The following is a 23,374-nucleotide window of genomic DNA, read 5'->3' on the forward strand; positions in this document are numbered from 1 at the left end:
TTATGTAACATATAATTTTAACTTAAGTTAAATAGGCTACAGCTGTGTAGCACACAGAAGCCGTTGCCATGGTTACTCGCCATAGAGCAGCTGCTGCTTACTCACGGAGCGCTTGTCTGCTGATCACAGAGCAAAGAGCAACCCAGTGGGGCCAAGCGATTACACTGCGATTACCACTTTGCTATGGCTTGTTCGCTTGTCTTGCTTTTGTTTATCTACTTCTCCCACACGCCGCATCGGCCGAAGTCTAATAATTTGACATCAAAAGCTGTTCGCACTGTTTTGTCATGATTATAGGAGCTACATTGGTGTGATGCGGATCGGCTCTGACAATATCTGAATAATCATGTATGCACAAATCATCCACCCACTCAACCCAACTAATTATTTTCTCAGATTTATCCCACCACTACCTTTTAACTTTCCAGGTGATTTCTTTCTTGTGCTGATGCTTGAGTGTTTTTTTTAATGGTTTACTTTCATGATTAGAAAGGCAGCTGTTTCCATCGGTGCTGGAATGTCAGCAAATAACCTAGGACATTTATGCAGCAAAACTAAAAACTGTAGTTATAAACTTGACAGGACAGAGGAAACTCTGCAAAGTAAAACATAATTCAACTTTTTAGTTTCTGAAATAATTTAGATGCTCTGATGGAGCTCAGGATTGATCAGGAGGATGGCTGCTTTACTCCAAGCTGTTTCCCTGTATGAACCGAGACTGTGTGTGAGACCTTTTGGATGTGTAGAAATGCGTAAATGCGAAATCCCCGTGCGTAAATGCGTGTCTTTTAATGGGAAGACGCTTCACCCACCCAGAAAGTCACAAAACGTTTTGCAGCGGTGCTCTCAGTTATTACACGCACAAGGTTTTCATGTGCTTCATGTGTTTCCCCAAGTGTGGACACTGACCGTGGAACAGTTTTTCAAGTTGAAATGAGGGTAGAGACGGTGTAATCAGCTACACCCGCATACCGTTCACTTAAGTTGATCGTGTTATCAGTGTTTTTTATTCAAATGATTTTATTTATACATAGGTCTACACAATGTTGGGCAAGCTACTTGGAAAATGTAGGGAGCTAAGCTACTAGGTACTCTAATGAAATGAAGCTTCACTTCACAGAAGCTACCCCCCAGTGAAATGTAGCAAGCTAAGCTACAGCAACTTGGCAAAAGTAGCTTAGTTACATCTAAGCTACTTTTTTAACGAGGTGGTATTATGTTCATTTTCGGGTTCAAAATCCTATTTAGGGGTTGTACCAGAACAGGTTTACATGGTTTAATTAAACCATGTTTTTGTCATACTGCACATTACTGCTGCTCCTCTTTTCACCCTGTGTGTTGAAGGCTTCATTTTAGCTATGGAGTGATACATCTTGTCTCTAAATGATCTTTGTTGGGAGTTGCACATCTCAATCGCGCGCGTCTTTATTCCCCTGCAGAAAAGTCGCAGACATCAGCCCAAGGATCGGTACGTGATGTCACCGTCACAGGAAGCGCTTCTGCCGGCTGCCCATACAGGTCCATTTGTGGCGTTGGTGTCTCTTACTGATCCTTCAGAAATGATTGGGAAATTGTAGCGTGTGTGGAAGCTACCGCGCTACTCAGACAATAAAAGAGCTTCGTTACTGAAAAGCTATTTGATTCAGAAAATAGCGATGCTACCACCAAGCTACTGAGAAATGTAGTTAAACCAGTAACGGCGCTACTTGTAGCGATGCTACTGCCCAACACTGCGCCTACATACATATAATTACGGAGGTACGGACCTTGGTGACCTCATACGACCATGCTTGTAACCACTCTGTGTTGAAGGAAAGTGTGTAAGTGCGTGCCTACACACAGTCGTGTCATGCGCGCAGTGTTGGTCAAGTTACTTCCAAAATGTAAAACAATACAAATATTATTAGTTTCTGTCATTTGAGAGTAATTAGTTATATTACAATTTTACAGTCTCTGAATTGTGATGCTTTACACTACTTTTGAGTTACTTTGAGTTCCTTTCACTGCTGTTTAATGGACACATTATTCTGATAGTAAGATGTGCTGCATAGGTGGGTTGTAGTGATGTGCAGAGTTATATCCGTGGATCGTGTGGGTCTATGTCATAAAAATGAACCTTCTGTGTAATAGCGGGGGGTGAAATAGGATGAATCGTCACGCTGTGCACATTTACACACGAGGTACAGCAGCATAACGTCATTGATTATTTAAATCTCCCGACACTCTGACAACAGGATCGGTCAGGATGAACTGATAGCACTCTCTCTGATTATATATATATGTTAAGAGGAGCCGAGCTCCCCTGTACTTTGCACCCTGCCTACAATCGGATTCCCGCAACAGGAAATAACGTTACTCTTTTACTCATTAATTTGTTTTTCTGGTGCCAAAATATTTCTTGGTGTTGTTGAATTATAAGAAAACATCACTTAATTTCGGGTTAAAATGAGTTGTAAGGTGTGTTACTGAGATTGTAAAGTGTATAATATTGCCAATTATCAGTAATGCGTTATATAACTGTGTTACAGCAAAAAGCAATACATTACTGTAATTGCGTTACTTTTGTAACACATTACTCCCAACACTGCATGCGCACTTTCTACGCTGCAGCACCCCTACGCCAAAATGTTTTCCCGCGCGCCTACCTGTGTATCACCGGTATTATGTCAAAGTGTTGATTTAGCCTGCAAGAAAGGATGTAAAGGTAAAAAGCAATTGAGGAGTGATTTGTTTACTCCTACAGTGATGTAGGCAAGGCAGCCAGCTAACGCTACATTGTTTTACCGATACTCAGGTTAACAGCTTCTCCACCTCCCATTCGCTGTAACTAACGTGACCCACATAATATACAACCCAGAGGAAGAGCCATGCACTAACACTACAGTAAAGTTACTCACTGCGGTCTAACTGTTATAAAGTTATAATACTCGTTATAATATTGAGTCCAGCTCAATAACTGTTTCATTATCATTCAATACATGTAGCTGTGCTTACATCGCTGAGCCTCCGGTGAAAGATACACAGATAGTAATGTTAGTTACTTCAAAGCAGCAGGCGAGCTAACGATGTAGCACGTCGGCTAAATCTAAATATAACGTTATCATGAAACGAGCATGAATTAGTTCAACCTCAAGCTCATAAAAATATTTCTGTAATGTTGCAGTGGGGGTTTTCCTGAGTTTCGAGCATGTTGTGTGAAGCTGTCTCCGTGTCTGTCTATAGCCGCTGTCACAGAGTTATTTTCGGGAAGTATTGTGCCAATATGTATTAAAGGTACGGTGTGTTGATCTGCCTCTGAGCAGGGAACGTTGAAGTAACAGAGCCTGAATGTCTGTGTGAAAAACCACAGCTGGTATGCCGGTGTTTCTGCTATTACTGCAGGATCTCTGTATGAAAGCGGTTGCGTTTCAGATTATGCTCACTCATGAGTTCAAGTGAGCACACACCTAGTTGCTATCTTAGAACCGCACCGTTAGTGGGTGCTGAAAACTCCATAATGCCCCTTTAATTATTCAGTAAAACCATATGGACAGATAACATGGAAAATGTATGTCAGGAGTGTGTAACATTGTCACTATTTTTGCATCACAGTCCATTATAAACCACATAATAGATGAAGTTTATACAAACGTAGACAAGGGAAAAACATTAATTCTCTCTGTGATTATGGACCCTCGCCAAAATTATGGTTCTTTGATAGAGGCAAAAAATAAATGTAAATAAATACTTTGATAGTGGTGCTGAAATAGATCTCAGTCATGACAGTAACAGTCACATAATCACTTCCTCTTTGTGGTTTTGCCTGCAAAATAAAAGCACGAGAAGCTTGTTTGCTGTAATTCCTTATTTGGAGTTGAATTGAGAGCTTTCACATTGATAAATTCTGAACGACATTAAAAAGCGTTTATAGACTGCTTGACACGGCGGCGCAACATGGCAACGTCCATAGAAGGGGGACCCGCGGTTATGTAGATAGAAATGACTCATTCTAAGGTAATATAAACATGACGGTTTTTTATGTAAGGTCTTTATACACCACTGAAAACAAAGTTATGGATCTTATATTGCATTTCTGTCAATAGATCCTCGGAAATATTACACACTGGACCTTTAAGAAGTGTGTGTGTGTGAGTGGCAGTGTGTTAATAAAATACTGTTTGCAACGTGCTCCTACGGTGTCTATACTGAGGTTACAAGAAGCTAGAGGCTTCTGCTACACTGGTGCCCAATCTACCTCAGTATAACCAGCAGGAGGATAGCGGAACCACAACAGCAGCAGCGGCCAGTGGCTTTGTTGGCACAAATGCTGGGGGAGATTGCAGCAATGCACCAGGAGCAAGCGGCAGCTACCAGGCAGCTGTGGGAGCTGATGCAAAGGCCAGGTGGAGAGGCAGACTTGGCTGCTGGGGTAATTGCTGGCCCGGGGGGAGGCCGGTGCTCCACCTTCCCCAACTCCAGCGCTCTCCAGCATCACCTTGCACAGGATGATGGCGGCAGTCCTTCCTGGACATGTTCGAGGCGATGGCGGCGGCATGTGGCTGGCCGGTGGCGGAGTGGGCTGTGCCCCTACTTCCTCTGCTGGCTGGGGAAGCTCAGGTGGCGGCACTCCTACCAGCCGCTGGTCAAGACATCAAAAAGGCTGTGCTGGACCGGATGGGCTATTCCGGGGAGGAGCACCTCCGGCGGTTTCGGACAACCAAGCTGGCCCCTGCTGACCATCACTTTGTGTTTGCCTAGCAGCTGAAGGATGCGGCAACCAGATGGCTGCTGAGGGGCAAATGCTGGAGCTAGTCGTGCTCTTCATGGAGGGGCTCCCGACCGGGACGTCGGAGTGGGTGTGATGCCATCGCCCGGCAGACCTAGCAGTTGGCAATGTCCTCGCTGAGGATTACCTCGCAGTCCACCCTAGGGGCCAACAAGCAGAGAGCCGACCACCTGCTCATGACTCACAGGGGGCCTCTCAGATGTCAGGGGTGGAGTGTTGGAGGTGCGGGCGACCCGGACACTACTGGCACAAGTGCCCACCCATGGAGGTCGGCCAGGTGATATGGGTTGCAGGTCCTCCGAAACCCTCCCCTGGTCCAGGAGGGACATACAGCGTTCTGGTAAGGATCCAAGGGGGTGTATACCAGGCAATGCTGGATTCGGGCTGCACGCAGTCCCTAATGTCTGTTGGTTAAACCTCTTCTGAAAAAGCCCAAACTTGATCCGGATGTTTTAGCCAACTATAGACCTATATCTAACCTTCCATTTCTCTCTAAGGTTCTGGAGAAAGCAGTTGCTAAACAGCTGTGTGACTTTCTACAGAGCAATAGTTTATTTGAGGATTTTCAGTCAGGATTTAGAGCTTATCATAGCACAGAGACAGCACTGGAGAAAATGACTAACGACCTCCTTATTGCATCAGACGAAGGACTTGTCTCTGTACTGGTTTTATTAGATCTTAGTGCTGCATTTGATACCATTGACCATCAGATCCTATTGCAGAGACTGGAATATTTCATTGGCATTAAAGGAACCGCTCTAAGCTGGTTTAAGTCCTATTTATCAGATCGATTTCAGTTTGTACATGTTAACAATGAGTCCTCCATGCATGCCAAAGTTAGTCAAGGATCTGTCCTCGGACCAATCCTCTTCACTTTATATATGCTTCCCTTAGGCAATATTATCAGAAAACATTCCATAAGCTTTCATTGTTATGCAGATGATACTCAATTATATCTATCGATCAAGCCAGATGAAACTCATCAGTTAGCTAAACTTCAAATGTGCCTTCAGGATGTTAAAACCTGGATGACCTGTAATTTTCTAATGTTAAACTCAGATAAAACTGAAGTTATTGTTCTGGGCCCCAAGCACCTCTGTGACGCATTATCTAAAGATATAGTTTCCCTTGATGGGATCGCCCTGGCCTCCAGCACCACTGTGAGGAATCTTGGAGTTATCTTTGATCAGGACATGTCGTGTAAGTCTCACATTAAGCAAATTTCAAGGACCGCCTTTTTTCACCTCTATAATATTGCGAAAATCAGGAACATCCTGTCTAAAAATGATGCAGAAAAACTAGTCCATGCATTTGTTACTTCTAGGCTGGATTACTGCAATTCCTTATTATCAGGCTGCTCGAAAAAGTCTGTTAAGACTCTTCAGCTGATCCAGAATGCTGCAGCACGTGTTCTGACAGGAACCAGGAAAAGAGATCATATTTCTCCTGTCTTAGCTTCTTTGCATTGGCTTCCAGTAAAATCCAGAATAGAATTTAAAATCATTCTTCTTACCTACAAAGCTCTTAATGGTCAGGCACCATCTTATCTTAAAGAGCTCATAGTACCTTACTACCCCACCAGAGCTCTGCGCTCCCAGAATGCAGGGCTACTTGTGGTTCCTAGAGTCTTCCAAAGTAGACTTGGAGCCAGAGCGTTCAGCTATCAAGCTCCTCTCCTGTGGAACCAGGTTCCAGTTTGGGTTCAGGAGGCAGACACCATCTCCACATTTAAGAGTAGGCTTAAGACTTTCCTCTTTGATAAAGCTTATAGTTAGGGCTGGCTCAGGTGAGTCCTGAACCATCCCTTAGTTATGCTGCTATAGGCCTAGACTGCCGGGGGATTTCCTATGATGCACTGAGCTCCTCTCTCCTCTACTTTCTCTCCCTCTGTATGCAACCTCATCCCATTATTGCATGTTACTAACACAACTTCTCCCCCTTTCTGGTAGTCTTGTGCTTTCTCGTCCCTCTCCTCTCTCCTCCTATCACTTCCTGCAGGTTTTCTGGCTCTGGAGCTGTGGAGTCTGGATCTGTGGCTGCGGGTCACCTGCTGCCCCCGTGTTCCTGCTCGACACCCTCTACTGCAACGACTATTGTTGCTAGTCTTATTGTTATTATAATCATTAACATTACGACTGTTACCATTAACACTACTATAAATATCTGTACCATTTTTCATTTAGTCTATAGCAACATCACCTTTACTGTCTGTACCTCTGTGTGTATATTGTGTAGGCTGCCTCCTCTCTCTCTCTCTCTCTCTCTCTCTCTCGCTCTCTCTCTCCCTCTCTCTCCTTCACCCCAACCGGTGGAGGCAGATGGCCGCCCACCCTGAGCCATGGTTCTGCTCGAGGTTTCTGCCTCTTAAAAGGAAGTTTTTCCTTGCCTCTGTCGCCTAGTGATTGCTCTTGGTGGGAACTGTTGGGCTTCTGTAAATAGCATCATAGAGTACGGTCTAGACCTACTCTTTTATGAAAAGCGCTGTGAGATAACTGTTGTTGTGATTTGGCGCTATATAAATAAAATTGAATTGAATTGAATTGAATTGAATTGGTGTGCCCTGATGCAGTACAGTCATATACACATTTCGTGTTACTGAGGGACAGGTTGCATAGAGTGAATTGTGACGCTCAGACAGATGGAGATATTACGCAGTTGTTGGTACCCAAGAGCCAGTGTGAAATGTTTTTCCAGGCAGCTCACTATAACCCGATGGCTGGTCATATGGGGTTTGTCAAAACACTAGACCAGATAATGGCCCGATTCTATTGGCCCAGCATTCGGGAAGACGTGCGCTGCTGGTGTCCGTCTTGCCCTGATTTGTGAGCTAGTTAATCCACAGAGTGCCTTTGCACCCATTACCACTCATAGAGGTTCCGTTCGAACGAATTTGTATGGACCTCATCGGGCAATTTCACTGAAGCGCACGGGGATATCGCTTTAAATTGGTCTTAATTGATTATGCAACACGATATCCCAAGGCAGTGCCCATGTGCTCCATCTCAGCAAAGAGTGTGGTGCAGGTATTGTTTCAGGTCATCTCCCGAGTTGGGATCCCAAAAGTCAGGTTCAACACATCCTGGAACTTAGAGCAAAACTCCACACATTAGGGCAGTTGTAACGGGAGAATTTGCTCAGGGCCCATGAGCATCAGCAGCACCCCTACAACACAGGAACTCAGTTAAGACAATTTGCACCGGGAGATTAAGTGCTTCTTCCACCTCCAAATTACTCGGCAGGTGACAAGTACACTTTGTGGTTACATGGCAAGTGGGCGACGTGGATTATGAGGTTGTGCATTCTTATAGAAGAGGAGCCACACCAGAGAGGAGCCACACTATGACTATGATTAAGGAAAGGGATGAGTTGGGGCCTTAGGTTCCAAAGTTGATCAATTCAACCTCACTCCTTTGTGATGACCATCTCACACCGTCCCAGAGAGCAGAGGTTGCCAGGCTGCAGCAGCGTTTTGCTGATGTGTTCTCCCCCCTGCCACGAACCTCATCAAGCACCACATAGAAACCCGCACGGGTGTAACGGTGCTACGCGGCCCTATCGGTTACCTGAACACAAGAGAAAAATAGTTCAGGAGGAATTAAAGGCTATGTTGGATAATAGAAGAGCCCAACAGTGCCTGGTGTAGCCCCACCGTTCTTGTGGTCAAGAAGGATGGGAGCATCCGGTTCTGTGTTGACTATGACTAAGGTGAACGATGTTTCACAGTTTGATGCCTATCCGATGCCCCGGGTCGACGAGTTCTTGGATCAGTTTACAAAACTGGATTTGACCAGGTTACTGGCAGATTCTCACCAGTCACCAGAGGAGGAGAGGAGAAAAAGGCCTTCTTCGGTTTGTTCCAATTTGTCACACTTCCGTTCAGCTTGTTCGGGGCCCAAGCCATTTTCCAGCACCTCATGGATTGGGTGCTGAGTCCCCACGCTGTATATGCCGCCACCTACTTGGATGATGTCATCATCCATAGTGACAGCATGTGCAGCGGGTGGCCGCAGTGCTCGAGTTATTACGGCAGGCAGGGCACACCGGCAGCAAATTGTCACAGCTGCTGTTCATCGACTAATTATGCTCTCCCTCTAAATGCAGTAGTATGCTGGACCTCAGATGGCTGCTGTCTGCCACGACACAAGGTGAGCTAGAGAAGCTATGAGCAGGGTACTGAGTTTATTGTTTGCAGGACTGTGTTAAGGACTGCCCAGGAGACCAGTGAGAGATAGTCGGGAAGCCTGTGGCCGGTCTGTGTGGGAAGTTTATGTTAAGAAGTATGTGTCTGAGTGGCAGCGCGTTAAGAAAGATACTGTTGCAATATGTTCCTGTGTCTATGTCCATACTGAGATTACAAGTAACTAGAGGCTTCTGCTAGAGGTTGTAATTCAAATGAAACATAATCCAAAAGCCAAGGGAACAGAGCACGGGCAGAACACTCAACATGTGACGGGTACGAAAACAAAGACTGAGTTGAACTGACAAAAATTTATATTCGGGCAAATGAGCAGGGAATGAGAGGATACACACTTAGGCAGGCAGAGGGAAGCACAGGTGACACAGATGGGTAATCAGAGCAGACGTAGATAAGAAACAGGGTCAGGAGACAGAGACACAACACAGAGACAGAACCAAACCGGAAATAGGACTGACACTAAACACGGAAGTGACGCAAAACAAAACACAAACCAGTACATGACCACATATAGAAATTACAGAACCCAAACCAGAAAACCAAAATCAAACCACAACAGGCCAAAGCAAGACTAAAACAGGAAGAATACAGAACACAAAACCAAAACCCAACATTATGTCAAGTGAAGTATTCAAAGTCCAGATGGTATCTGCTGTCGCAGGTCCAACTGGATCATTTTATACACATTTCAGTGCAATTAATCCTGACATATTTGGAAGACTTCAGGAGGTTTCAACAACTATTTGTCACACAGCATGTGTATGTGTTCTAATTCATGCATTATGGCTAAACATAATGATATTATAATTTTAATCAAAATAAAGAATTATTACCAAATGACTGAAAAAAGAAAAAGAAAAAGAGTTTCCACACCTTGGTTGGCGTCAAAAATGTTGACGTTCTTGGTGAACTTGGAGCTCTGGTGTCCTCCTCCCTGCCGCAGTCCTCCGAGCAGACACAACCTCCCAGTCGTGTCCCATATCACACCCCCATACGAACGTTTACAAGGCATCATGGGTAGCGTAGTCCAAGAACGCGTCTCTGCGTCATATACCTCAAAGGCCTTCACCGGTCGCTTACACTGACGGCCGCCTAAAAGATTGTATAAAAAGAATATTAATAATTGTAACTTTATAGATGCCCAGAGCGCATATTGAAATTGCGAGAAACAAAGTGAACTAGTCTGTTTTTACCTGCCACGTAGAGTTTGTTGGCCAGCAGATGTATATTGGCATCGTAGCGTGGGGTTGGCATGGGAGGAAGCAGAGCCCAAACGTCCTTTCGAAGGTCGTACTGCTGCAGGATGCTTCGAGGGAGCAGATCAGCACCCATTCCCCCCACAGCCAGAGCCCGGCCGTCTACACACACACACACAAAGAGCCAGAGGTTCCATCTGAGGGTTTTTGTGTATTTATATTGTATCTGATGAGCAATGGAGGCCACCATTTTCATGAAATGCAAGAGTTTATGGATATAGTTCATTCTGTACAACCTTTCCAGAAAATCGGTCGAACCAGCTGATGGAAACACCTCACTACACTTTATTTTATAGAGGGCAAAAAATCTGCAAAGATAGAGTTTGTCACGAGGTAGGAGACTGACAGACACAGGAAGCAGCAGCTGAATAAAAATACAAGTCCACGTCTGGCACTTTGGCACAACACCTCTAGCATAAGAATGGACGTGGGTGAGAGTGTCAACATGAGGGAAAAAACAGCCCAGAAATAGAGCTGAATTTTTATTATGTTTCTCTTTGTTCAAGTTTTTTTATATAAAGCCATTTTCTTCAAATTCTAACATTGATACAACTATGTTATGTAAATAACAAAAAATGTCCTAAATACTTAACTTTGGTGAATAGAAAAGCTTATTACCTGAAGTATAGCATCTAATTTGTGGAAAATAATGATTCTACAAATGTCAATAAAAATGGCATCTTTTAGTCAATCTGACTATCCATTTAAGAATACAGTATTTGTTCTAATTTGGCCCTATCGATCATTTTGTCAGACGACTGGTCTGTTTTTCAGCTGCTGTGGATGACTTTGGGGATGAAAGTGCAACCACAGGCTGAGAGGTGCAGATTGGTCAGGGAGATGGAGAGGGCAGCAAGATGAAGCCTGAGTCTGCGTGTACACAGTATCAATCTGTGTTCCAACAGACACTGACAAATGCACCGCTGCAGCAAACACAAACTCTGGACCCATTCCCTTAAGGTGTCACAGCCCAAAAACTGCTCCACTGACATTAAATAGGATAACTTGACTAAAACACCTTGGTTAAAATGAAAGTGTATTGAACTGTTGGAGAGTTGTTCATGCAGCACATTCAACGTATGAAGTTCAATGCTGAGTACAGTTACTCATCTTCTCTACACTTCCACAGATGCTTAAAAATAAAAAAATACAGTCCCCTCCAAAAGTTTTGGAACGGTAAGGCAAATTCCTTTGTTTTGTTGTTCACTGAAGACATTTGGGTTTAAGATCAAAAGAGGAGTATGAGACAAGAGTTCAGAATTTCAGCTCTCATTTCGTGGTATTCACATCTAGATGTGTTAAACAACTCAGCACATACCACCCTTTGTTTTTTCAAGTGAGCAAAACTATTGGAACATGTGACTGACAGATGTTTCTTGTTGCCCAGGTGTCGCCTTTTAGGTTGATTGTCCAAACATTAAATAGCTCTGTATGACTAGTCTAAGTTTTCATCCTTGGTTCAAATCTATAAAGACTGCATTTCCTGTTAAAGAGGATAAACCAACATGAAGACCAGAGAGCTGTCTATGGGAGAAAAGCAAGCCACTGTCAAGCTGAGAAAAGAAGGAAAATCGAGCAGAGCCATTGGACAAACATTGGGCACAACAAGCACAACAATGTGGAACGTTCTGAAAAGGAAAGAAACTACTGGTGTACTGAGCAACAGACGTCCAACAGGTCGGCCAAGGAAAACAACAGTAGTTGATGACAGAAATATGTAAATGCTCTGTATTTGTATAGCGCCTTTCTAGTCTTTTCGAACACTCAAAGCGCTTTTACACTACATCTGCATTCACCAGTCATACACATTCATACACTGAGCCAAAGTGCTCAAACAGAAACTAACATTCACACTCATTCATCGGGGTTCAGTATCTTGCCCAAGGACACGCAACCAGGGGGAGCCAAGGATTGAACCGCTGACCTTCCGATTAACGGCCAACCTGCTCTAAAAATATGGTGAAAGCTGTGAAGAAAACCCCCAAAACATCAGTAAGTGACATCAGCAACGACCTCCACAGTGCAGAGGTGAAGGTATCACAATCCACTGTTGGATGAAGACTCAGAGAGCAGAAATATAGAGGCTGCACCACAAGATGCAAACCACTCATCAGCAGGAAGAATTGGACTGGCCAGATTGAAATGTGCAAAGAAGTACAGAGATGAGCCGCAAAAGTTCTGGAACACAATCTTATGGACTGATGAGAGCAAAGGGATGGAAAGGCCAAAGTGTGGAGAAAGAAAAGAACTGCTTATGATCATAAGAATACAAGCTCATCTGTGAAGCATGGTGGAGGTAATGTCATGGCGGTGGGCGTGCATGGCTGCTTCTGGAACAGGCTCATTAATATTTATTGATGATGGAACTGATGATGGTAGCAGCAGAATGAATTCAGAAGTGGACAGAAACATTTTGTCTGCCAATTTACAGAAATGCATTGAAACTAATGGGGAGGAAGTTTATCATGCAGCAGGACAATGAGCCAAAGCACACTGCCAACAAAACAAAGGAGAAAAAAGGTTTTAGACTGGCCAAGTCAGTCAGCTGACCTTAACCCAATAGAGCTGCATTTCACCTCCTTACGAGGAGACTGAAGGGAGAAACACGCCGAAACAAACAAGAACGGAAAGAAGCTGCGGTAAAAGCCTGGAATAGCATCACAAATGAAGAATGCAACAGTTTGGTGATGTCGATGGGTTGTAGGCTTGAGGCAGTTATTGCAAGGGTTATGCCATCAAATATTAAATGTTATTTACTTTAAGATTATTTGTACCAATACTTTTGCTCACCTAAGAATGCTGTGGTCTAATACAAACGGTGATATGTCCTGAGTTGTTTAACACATCTAGATGTCAATACCAGAAAATAAAAGCTGAAATTCTGAACTCTTGTCTCATCTTAAACTCAAATGTCTTCAGTGAACAACAAAAACAAAGGGATTGGCCTTACCGTTCCAAAACTTTTGGAGGGGACTGAAGATGTGAGGTTTGTTTTATTAGAGCAAACTAAACTGCAGTTTTTAGCTACAAACATGAGCTCTAACACTCTGTCATGTCCTCCTGTGGCGAACTGTAATTACAGAAAGTTTAATGCACTGCAGTGATTTAGTATTTCACTTCCATAAAGAGGGGAGACTCAAAAAGGACACTTTTAAAAAGATGGTCAAAATCATAGCTGCTACTGCTATCGACTGCTCATTCGAGTGGATAACGTTACACACCCTGTACACCAGGGGTCGGCAAATATTTTTCAAGCCGTTACATGACGGGCCAGAGCAGGGTTCGAGTTATGTTATGAGCTTCATGGGGGTCTCTAATATAGCCTACTAACTAACATTACTAACATTAAATAAATAGGGCTCAATTTAGGGTTATGACGACACACTTGTAGCATGAGAACAAGACAAAAAGATATATTAATAGTATTATGAATAAATATTGAATGCTGAAATATATCAGAGAGGGGGGGTCTGGGGGTCCTCCCCCAGAGATCATTCAACACTTACTTTCCTGCTTTCTGGAGACATTTTCTGCACCAATTTATTGTGGAAATGTCTTTATTTATATGAAGGGAAACAAAATTAAGGTGGCTGGTGACAATTCAAAAGATCTAAAATATAACAGAATTATTTTGTAGGCACAATCACTTAAGGGGAAGTGATTATGAGAGTAATTGTTGCTGTCGTCCATCCATCCATTTCTGCTATCAAAGCAATCTGGCCATGGGCCAGATATTATTGCTGGTGGACCAGTTCTGGCCCGCAGGCCGCCTATTGCCAACCACTGCTGTACGCTAAGCGGAACAAGGGAGCCGAGGACTAGTGAGTGTTAAAACCACTGTCCAGGATGAAAGAACAAAGATCCAGGAGTATATCAGGAAGATGGCCCCCGAAGATCAAGGGCTTAGTGAATACCTCAGGCAGCAGAAACCCGAGGGTGAGGACAAGGCAGATGAAGAACCTTCATGGAGGGACAAGCCCCTGCACGGCATGTACCACAGACAAATAGAAGAAGTGGCTGAAATCAAGAAATCCTACCAGTGGCTGGAAAAGGCTGGACTGAAAGACAGCACAGAAGCACTAATCATGCAGGCAGGAAGTGCTGCAGAAGTCTTTGGACTTCTCTCATGTTTTTGACGCTTGTTTGCCAGCTTCACCATTGGTGTAAGTTTGTTAACTTGGTGCTTGAGCATCATTAAGCTGATGTATTGTACTGTTCAACGTTGCAGCCGTTATTCTCTGACAGCCTGTAACCTACACTGTACATTTACTGCTGAACTTCCCTGCTCACCTCTTCCTCTGCTCCGCTGCATTCACCTGCCGCTCACTCACTCCCGCTCACAAAAGGCTCATTGGCCCCTGCTAGTGGGATAACGCTACAGGACCAGTGAACTCCTCTGCCCCTGTTTGGGAGGATTTGGGGTTTAGTCCTGATGATGAAGGTGAGCCTACCAACAGGACGAAGCTGTGTAACATCATCTCAGTTCATCCCACTGATGCTGCTCTCCACGGCAAGCGTCATCAGGTCCTCCGGCAAGAATCTATAGATTATACTATGGGCCATCAGTATTTAAACCCAGCAAGACCTGTCTGAGCAGGCTCAGTGCGTATTAGATAGCACTGTAGGCGAGACGATGGCATACATGCCACAGTGACTTCTATCACAGCAGCTCAGCTTTTACACACAAACACTGTCATATTCTATATATACCTACTTCAGGAAGGTGTGAAAAAACAGGTACCGCTCATGCCTTATACATACTTATACTTAATATACTAAATATTGTATCATAACTTACTAGCCGCATATTGATGTTCAAAATGACATAAAATGCAAAGAACTTCAAGCTCAATGCAAAGTCAGTAAACCTGTGACACCTCACAGACATGTGAGAGGACCCTACAGATATCCAGTATTATGGTAATATCATACAGCCTGCGAGCTAATGTTATGGATCTTTGTGTTTCCTTCCCACAGACTGCTTTCTTTTTGCATGCACGGTTTGCTGCACTCATAAAATATATTTGTCAGAATCAAAAACACATTTCATGTTTAGGCTTGATATTTGGAACTGGTTGAATAAGTTAATGAAAGAAGGTACTACAACACTTGCTTATTTTAAGCGATTGAGCGAAATGTTTCTGCTGTGATTTTACACAGCTTATTATTTTTAATTAGCTACATGTTTTGGGTCTTATTATTGACACTGTACCATAATGTGCAATATAAAGCCAGCACTAACACTCAAGTGTTCCTGCTTAATATGATGCAGTCCATACCTTTGACAGTGATGGATATACCCATCAAGGCCTCCCGCAGAGCGCTCCTCTTCCTCCACCTCCCTTCCTCTGTGTTGTACATCTCCACCACCTTCAGGGGGTTCTGGTCCTCTCCCACTCCTCCCACCACCAGGATTTGTTTTCCCAGGACAGCAACAGCTGCCCCAGCGCGAGGGGTGGGCATGGGGGGCAAGCTTATCCACCGGTCCCCCTGCAAACAAAGACAAGCAGCTGGATTCAGGCAGAGCCACAAACCATGAGGGATTTTTCAGTTCATCTTTCCTGTCTCAGAGATGTTTCACTGAGGCAAAAGGTGATACTAACAACTTTTCAAACATCAGTATGACGGGCAACTTTCCTGCTGCAGTTTGCAGCACAGCCACCAAAGTCTTCTATGTTTTGAAGGTTGAACTTTTCCTAGGTTTTAGTTTTTCTTTTCTTAATTGGTGCACCTCCTTATTGCCGAGAATTGCTTTATATAAATGGAGCTAGTTTATTTTAATCAGGTGGTTTGTGCTAGTGTCTTCAGGAGTACAGAAATCACAATGGAAATTGACATGTACTGTACAGAGAGAACTTTGCTGCTTCTCTTTTCAGTGCTGTCAGTGCATTAGTGCGTATTTAACATTTCATGGATTAACATTTGAGCGTACATGTGAACGAGCTAGTTCAGATTTCTTTTTAGTAGTGTTAGTATTTTTTATCACTATAAAAAATATGAATTGGTTCTTAAACTTTTTTATTTTGCTTTAATATTTTTTAAGAAACAACTGTTGGTCTGATGACACTATCACAGTACTTCGTCAGTCATGTGGTGTTTCTACTGGTGAAACATCAGATACACTGTCCAAGCAGCAATTGGTTGGTACCTCGGGGGAGTAGAGGTCCAGGGCCGGGCAGGGCCTCCCTGCAGCGTCGCAGCCCCCAAGCATGTACATCTGCCCCCCCACCTCAGACAGAGTGTGGTAGACGCGCCCGCTGGGCAGTCGTGCCAGGCTCTGCCAGTGAAACTCGTGTGCTGAAGGTAGCGCCATACCATGCCAGGGGAGACTCACCGGGGCAGGGAGGGAGCAGGGAGGAGCAGGGCCAGAATCAGGAAAGTTTTGGGGGTGGATTGATCAGGGGGGAGCTGAGAAGATGGAGGTGTGGGAGAGCTGGGAGACCGAAGTCAGGGCCCCAGGGTTAGGGGGAAGTTCTTTATTGGGGAGGTGAAGCGGAGTATCAGATTGGTTAAAGACCAGGCTGAACTCTCCTCTCCTGGTGATGGTCCGCCCCCTCACGCACAGCCCTGAAGATGATACGAGGAGAAAATGGATTAGGCAGTGCAACATACAATATACAGCAGAGCAGAGCATGAAACCCCAAATACATTTTAAAGACTTCAGCAGAGCATTTTCTGTTGAAGACGTTACTACTCAGTAACACCGACAGTGAAGCAAAGATTAGGATGTTTTATGCCTCCTGCACACTAGGCTTTTCAGATCTTAACCCACTTTAAAAACGTGGGATACCTCAGACCAATTTCTAATATTTTAATCTTAAAAGCGTACACACCAGGCAGTTTAATCCAGACGCAGGACCACACTCTTGGCGTTTACACTAAACAGTTTCAGAGTGGCGGTTCTGGGGACTTGGGGTCTCACAGAATCTCGCATGATCAAACGTGACTTCAGACGGAAACAAACATGGTGGCAGACTGGTTGACCTTGTGTGTGCTGTGTTTTGCAGAAGAACAAAAGAAGACTGGATGAACTCGAGGCTGAGAAGAGGAAATCAGCAGGTTTATACATTTTATAGCACAAGCAGATACACAACACGCTGGTGTGGCTTCACAATAATCCTAATGCTTAGTGAACATACTGGATTGCCTTGTCATATAGTGCATGAGACAAAGTGCCATGCTTTTCATGAAAGACTTTCGCAGAATGGTTGATTAGGGTTGGGCGATTTTTACAATGAAAATTCGGGATCGACGATGTCATCGGGTGCGCGTTCGCGCGCACGGGGGGCAGCAGTCATCTTATGTGCATGTGTTCTCGCAGACTTCACTCAGTAAAAAAATGGTAGACTGTTAACTTACGTTTCAAGTCTCGGTGGATGTTTTAGGCACGGAGCAGGTAAAGCAGCAGAGAACACACAGGGTGCAGATGTTGGTTTCGGTTGTTTGACAGGCTGCGTCATGAATAAGCCTGCGTTTGGCTCACCTGCTGCTGTGATAACGGATCGCAGGTGGAAACCTGAGCTGTGTGAGTGTGTCAGAGTGCGGGGAGGCAGGTGCAAAGAAATGTAAATGCTCAGTATTTATAAAGCGTCTTTTTGACCCATTTCTGCATTCACCAGTCACACACATTCATACACTGAGCCTAAGTGCTCAAACAGAAACTAACATTCACACACCGGTGGAACAGCCACCAGAGGACAAGGACACTTCGACATGCAGCCTGGGGGAGCTGGGATTGAACAGCAGACCTCCCGATTGACAGCCAACCCGCTCTACCTCCTGAGCCACAGCCGCCAGGACAGCGTGCTTAAAAACAATAATAAGAATGTTGGTGGTCATTAAAAGTTGCTTTCACACAGTGGTTTAATGTGAAAATTTGAGATTTTATTTGATGCTGGCTCAGCGACGGTGATCACTGACTACAAGTAAATTTAACCACCTTTCCACACTTTCCCTGTGGAACTGAATCTTCCATGCTCTGCTCAGATGAGAAGCAGTTGGAGTCTCTCATGTTTAAGTTTCCTTCCTTGTCGTTGTCATGTCGGTCGCAGCTGTGTTTTTTTCCTGTGTCATCCCTCAGGAGCTTTCTACTTCCTTCCTGTAACCCACATCTTCTGCCCACGTACGGTTTCCGGCAAGGAAGGGTAGAGGAGGTCTGTGATCAACATGGGAGGGAAGATCCTGAATAAACCCATGATGCACTGCAAACCCTGTTTCACAACATGTGTCATACAGGGAGGAATCCCACCAGTCATTTCTGCCAAAGTCAGGTGTTTCATCACAGAGTACGGTCTAGACCTGCTCGTTGATGAAAAGCGCTCAGAGTTAACTGTTGTTGTGATTTGGTGCTATATAAATAAAATTGAATTGAATTGAATTGTTTGAGATCACAGAGAGGAGATTTAAGTGAACAGTGTCTCAGCAGTTTATCCTTTTCTCTCTATCTCTTTTTAACACATACCCCTCCTCCAAATCTCTCCCCCTTCCCCTTTTCTTCCCCGCCTGTCTCCCTCTGCATTACTGCCACACTTTGTCTACCTGCCATAGCTTTGATCATCTCACAGACAGAGGAATAAATGACAGAGGGTGAAGATAAAGAGAAGACTGTCCTTCAAAATAAAATCTTCCCCATTTTAGTGTGCACGGGTAGGTTGCCATAGCAACAGTTAGGCTTTTCCCAAGAGGCGCAGCTTTTGTTTTTTTATTTCTTGTGCACATGACTGCTTATCGCTGGGTTTCCTGTTAATAACAGTTTATGAGAAAGGATGAAAAACAAATAGAAGTGGCTGCTTTACTACAGGCTGACACCGGCAGGCGTGCACTTGCTAACGAGGCAGGGTAGTTCTCTCCCGGCCCAGCTCACACAGTGCATTAATTGCAATCTGTAACCAATTTGATTCGCCACATCGTTTTTTTTTAATTAACTGCTTGAACAGCTTGAGATCAGCAGTAAGCCCACCAGCATCATCTGAAGTCATTTACAATCAGCATGCCTCCATCTTGAAACTTTTAATTAGGTAGCATAGTTACTCTCCCTCAGCTCCCCCCATGCAGGGACTGTCTCTAAATGTAAAGAAATAGAAAGCTTTTCCATTAAATGAAACATAATGAAGCGCATATTAATTTCACATCATGTCCTATCATTGAGTCAAGGGTCTTAGTAACCTTCCATTCAAATGACAATAAACATTGTTATTGTCTAGCTAACCTGAAGCCAAGGTACAAATCCAGCCGGTAATTTTCCAAATAAATGGTCTTCCTATAGAATTAGTTCAGTGAACCTGCTGATGGGTTTTCATTTCAAATGCTACAAACCCGCCTGACTGGATTTCATAGATCAGTCACTGTTTAACCTTGTGAAGCGTTAGCTGCAGTTAAGGAGCAACCCCACTGATTTTATATACACCAACGTGTGTTTACAGGTGTTGGGGAGGACTACTGCTGTATAAAACCTTTAGTGTCTCAGAAAGAGCTGCGCAAAACCTGACCAGCGTTGGCTGGGTACTACAAGAAGAAGAGAACAAAAGAATCTGTTGGTGTGGCGTCAGAAAGAGGTGAGCTTAAAAAACAAACAAATAAAAAAACAACAAAAGAAAGAGGTGAGCTCACAGACTGCCAGGTGGCATTCAGGTAGCAAGAGCCACCAGAGCGACACTTAGCTGCCAGCAGTCGGAGTCATCTGAAGGAAAGCTCAGTTCTCCAGGCTTAACTGCAATAGATGCGCACAGTACGAACAAGACACGACCGATGTGCAAACTCACTGACTAAACTGCTCTATGCATGAGGACGGCTTCTTTTAGAGATTAAGTGGTGTTTGAGTTGTATTATTTACTGTTTTGAACCGAGTTACCTTGAACAGTTTTTTCTCTGTAATCTATAAATGAGCTGTTGCCGGATACTTTTTTGTTGGACTGAAAAGAAAGGGAAGTGAGCAAAGTGTTAATATCCAAAGAGCACAGAGTCTTTAGTTTGTTGTTGCTTTGTTTTGTTAATATTTGTGGCCCCATTTAGTTGAAATGTTGCTGGTAATAGATGTCCTTGATGAAAATAGACACTGATTTCTGTGTGTAGTATTTTAAGGTTTTCCTTTATGTTTGAGCTGTGATGTGTGACACTGGAGTGACACAACAACTTCTTGTCAGGTTAAACTCTGTCTGGTGTGAGTTTCCCTAGAAAGAACATGAAAATGGCGACCATAATATTTAAACTACATTATCATGAAATGTTATGTTGAATAAATAATAACTGATATCTAGAGATTATGTGTCTCAGTCTGGGCACTCGTCACATTTAAAACCTCTTTTGCATCACTTGCAGCACGATAACATAACCATGATGAAACAGCAGCACAGTCTTCACTGAGGTTGTCTGAGTGGAGACACTGCTGTGACATCCACTGAGAGGACACATTTCCATCTAGATGGCAGCTTGTTGTTTTTGTTCCATGTTAGAGAATCACACCACACGTTAGCAGCCATACACACATCTAGGTCGTTACCACAGCAACCAATGCAGACGAGATGGCTGAAAAACCAAATGGAACGGCAGTCTGATCACAGTCCTGCACTACACACTGGAGGTGTAGACTCATGGGTAGGCATGGGCGTTTCCCAGGCAGAAAGGGTCTCATGAAAGATGCTCATGAGTTGCATTATGGGAAATGCAGTATTGAGTGTTTCCTTTGAGATTTTGGAGAGGTCTGTGAGTGCACTAAGGGCAACAAACACTGCTGTTTGTACTTTTTTGTTTCAGTTTGTTTTTACAGGATATTCTGCAAGTGAAGTGAAAAAAACTTGTCGGTGTTTGAAATGAATAATGGAAAGAACCATAATCTAGGCAGCTGCTTTAAACTTACAGGCTGGGCTGTGATTTGAGATTTTAGAAAAATTGCCTGGTGTGCTTTTTTCTGGTCTACAACTGACCCACTTGGTGGGTACAGGCAGTTCAGCAAGGGATCATTTATTGACTTGTAACTAATTAGTCTGCAGTATTTAAATGCACATCTGTGCTTTCAGTCTGGAGCTGACCTCAGTACACCACCAAAGTTGCCAAAATGCGCATGTGAGTGTGCACACATTTGTGCACTTATCTGGCTGTCTTTGTGTGTATGTGGAAGTGTAATGGCATTATCAGACTAACAGCTTTGCCTGGTTTTAACAATGCTGGATTCATCCCCCAGAGCTCCAGTAGCAGTTCCAGTACTTGATAGTGACAACGTGCAGCTGATACAGATCCATTTAACTTTAGGAACCAGAAAAATCATTGCAAAGTGAAGAAGTGAAAACGCAGCAGTTCTTGTTTATCACTACAGGCTTCTGAGTAAATCATCTGTCTCTGACACAACCAAGGTTCAGCCCGTTGAAGTCCCGCAGCGAGCTTACCTGACACAATGAGAAACAGGGAGTGTATCTGCAGCAGCCCGAGGTGAAACATGCACAAAGATGAATGCATCTTGTTCACTGTATTAAGACCTGTGTTAATAAACATTTAATTAGCATCTTCTTTGCATAAAACGTGAGACCAGTTAATAAAACATGAAGGAAAAACATTCAGACCAGCTTTCTTCCTCCTTATTCATGAATTAAGGATTTATCGGGAAAATTATTTTTCCAATCCATCACTGATGCAGCCTGTGAGAGTCTTCCTTTATATAATTACTTCCCACTCTTTCCACAACATTTCTCTTTCGCTGCTCCCTCTCATGCACAAGATGCCAGATATCACATCTCTTCCTGTACGTGTCATGTCTGAATAAAGCTGTAAGGAACATTTACAAACAGGAACAAACACTTATGTTTGAATTACAAAAGCCGTCACTTTGGCAGCAATGTTACACATCCCATATCGTTTAACTGCAGCACCTTGACAACCACTCCCTAAACGTTCTACACTCAAAGATCTGGTTTCAGACTCGAAACTTGTGTGTTCTGGCTGCTTTGGAATTAACTGAAGAAAAATTGACAATGAGAGATACAATGAAACTCAAACTTCATCTGAAGAAAATACAAAGAAAAAGAAGTTCTACCCACACAGTTTCATTGACAGGTGATGTCTGGGAAGTGCCGAGCAGAAACACTGCTGAGCTGAGCACTAAAGTAACAGAGGGACTTGTACATTACTGTTAGATGAGATTTGCAGTACAGCAGTCCTCCTTTTCTCTGCGGTGCTTCAGACCACCACAGTATACTGTGCATGACATTTACACGCTCTCTTAGCTATAATACCTCAGGGCAGAGCTCTTCTTCACCATGTGAACATGCAGCACGCTCCAGCGTGAACACATACGGCCTCTCTGGCTGACAGACCCACAGCTCAGCTCCTCTCAGCCAACTGAATCTCCACCTTGTTTCCAGCAGCAGCTGTAGACATCCTGCCGCCGGGTAGCTCCAAGATTAGATGAAGCTCCAACTGGTCTAATGGCCCGGACAGGATTAGGTGAATGTGCTACCCAAACAGAGCAGGGCTGCAGAGGGTCGCTCAACCAAGACTCTGAGTCTGAGCTTACCTCTGGATCAATAGACCAGAGGAAGAGATGGCATCCCTCAGCCTCCAGAGAGCAAATGGAGCAAATGGCTGCTCTCTCTGCTAATCTTATCTCTACTGTGCACACATAAACAGACTTTGTGCTATCTGTATTAAAGCACCGTCACTAGACGCGGCCTGTATGGTGAGAAGTAGCAACGCAGCATACTAATGCTGCCACAACCTGGAGCAGCAAAATGACCTGCTGCTGTCACCAGTTCTTCTTTTAGCTCTTTTTGCTGCTGTTGGCCACATTACTGTGAATGTTGCCATTTACATATTTTACACAAGATGGAAATGGCAAAACAGTCCATCCCAGATGTTCCTGCGTCCGTACTGGTGCTGATGAAGTGAATTAGGAGGCTGAATCTGGCATCGCAGGGTCCAGGTCCTGTAATGAGAGAGCTGAGGCTAAATCATTTGTGGCTGGCAGTTGGCATAGGCTGTTGTGAACAGTTGGCGTTTCTCTTATCTGCTTTTAAACGGCAAACAACTCACTCTGGGCCCCACCACCCTGGTTTGGCTTGACTGTCTTTTTGTGTGTCTGTTATTTGGGTGTGTATGTGCATTTGTTCAGCTGACAGATGCTGAAGAAGTGAGCACACTGCCACTGTAGCAACACAAGTGTGCTGTCAT

At 44.0% G+C, this 23,374-nt stretch overlaps 1 protein-coding gene across 5 annotated transcripts in view; it reads right to left on the reverse strand.

Annotated features, from left to right (window-relative positions):
- Positions 1-23,118, reverse strand: part of klhdc8a (kelch domain containing 8A) — a 35,731-nt gene extending 12,613 nt beyond the window's left edge. The window contains exons 1-6 of one of the 5 annotated variants that reach the window (XM_038697747.1): positions 22,441-23,118; positions 21,598-21,687; positions 16,365-16,783; positions 15,496-15,706; positions 10,154-10,318; positions 9,834-10,052 (exon numbers count right to left, since the gene is read on the reverse strand). In XM_038697747.1, the coding sequence (XP_038553675.1) occupies positions 9,834-10,052; positions 10,154-10,318; positions 15,496-15,706; positions 16,365-16,529 (760 nt within the window). In that variant the 5' untranslated portion in view covers positions 16,530-16,783; positions 21,598-21,687; positions 22,441-23,118. Of the gene's footprint in view, positions 1-9,833; positions 10,053-10,153; positions 10,319-15,495; positions 15,707-16,364; positions 16,784-17,049; positions 17,472-17,575; positions 18,003-21,597; positions 21,688-22,440 lie in introns of those variants that run through there. The other 4 variants (XM_038697750.1, XM_038697746.1, XM_038697749.1 and 1 more) reach the window with 4 other exon arrangements.
- Between the last annotated feature and the right edge of the window lie 256 nt (positions 23,119-23,374).

This window comes from Micropterus salmoides, unplaced genomic scaffold (assembly GCF_014851395.1).
Source record: "Micropterus salmoides isolate LMB-PRFRI ecotype aquatic unplaced genomic scaffold, ASM1485139v1 Ms_hic_scaffold_4, whole genome shotgun sequence".
NCBI lineage: Eukaryota > Metazoa > Chordata > Actinopteri > Centrarchiformes > Centrarchidae > Micropterus > Micropterus salmoides.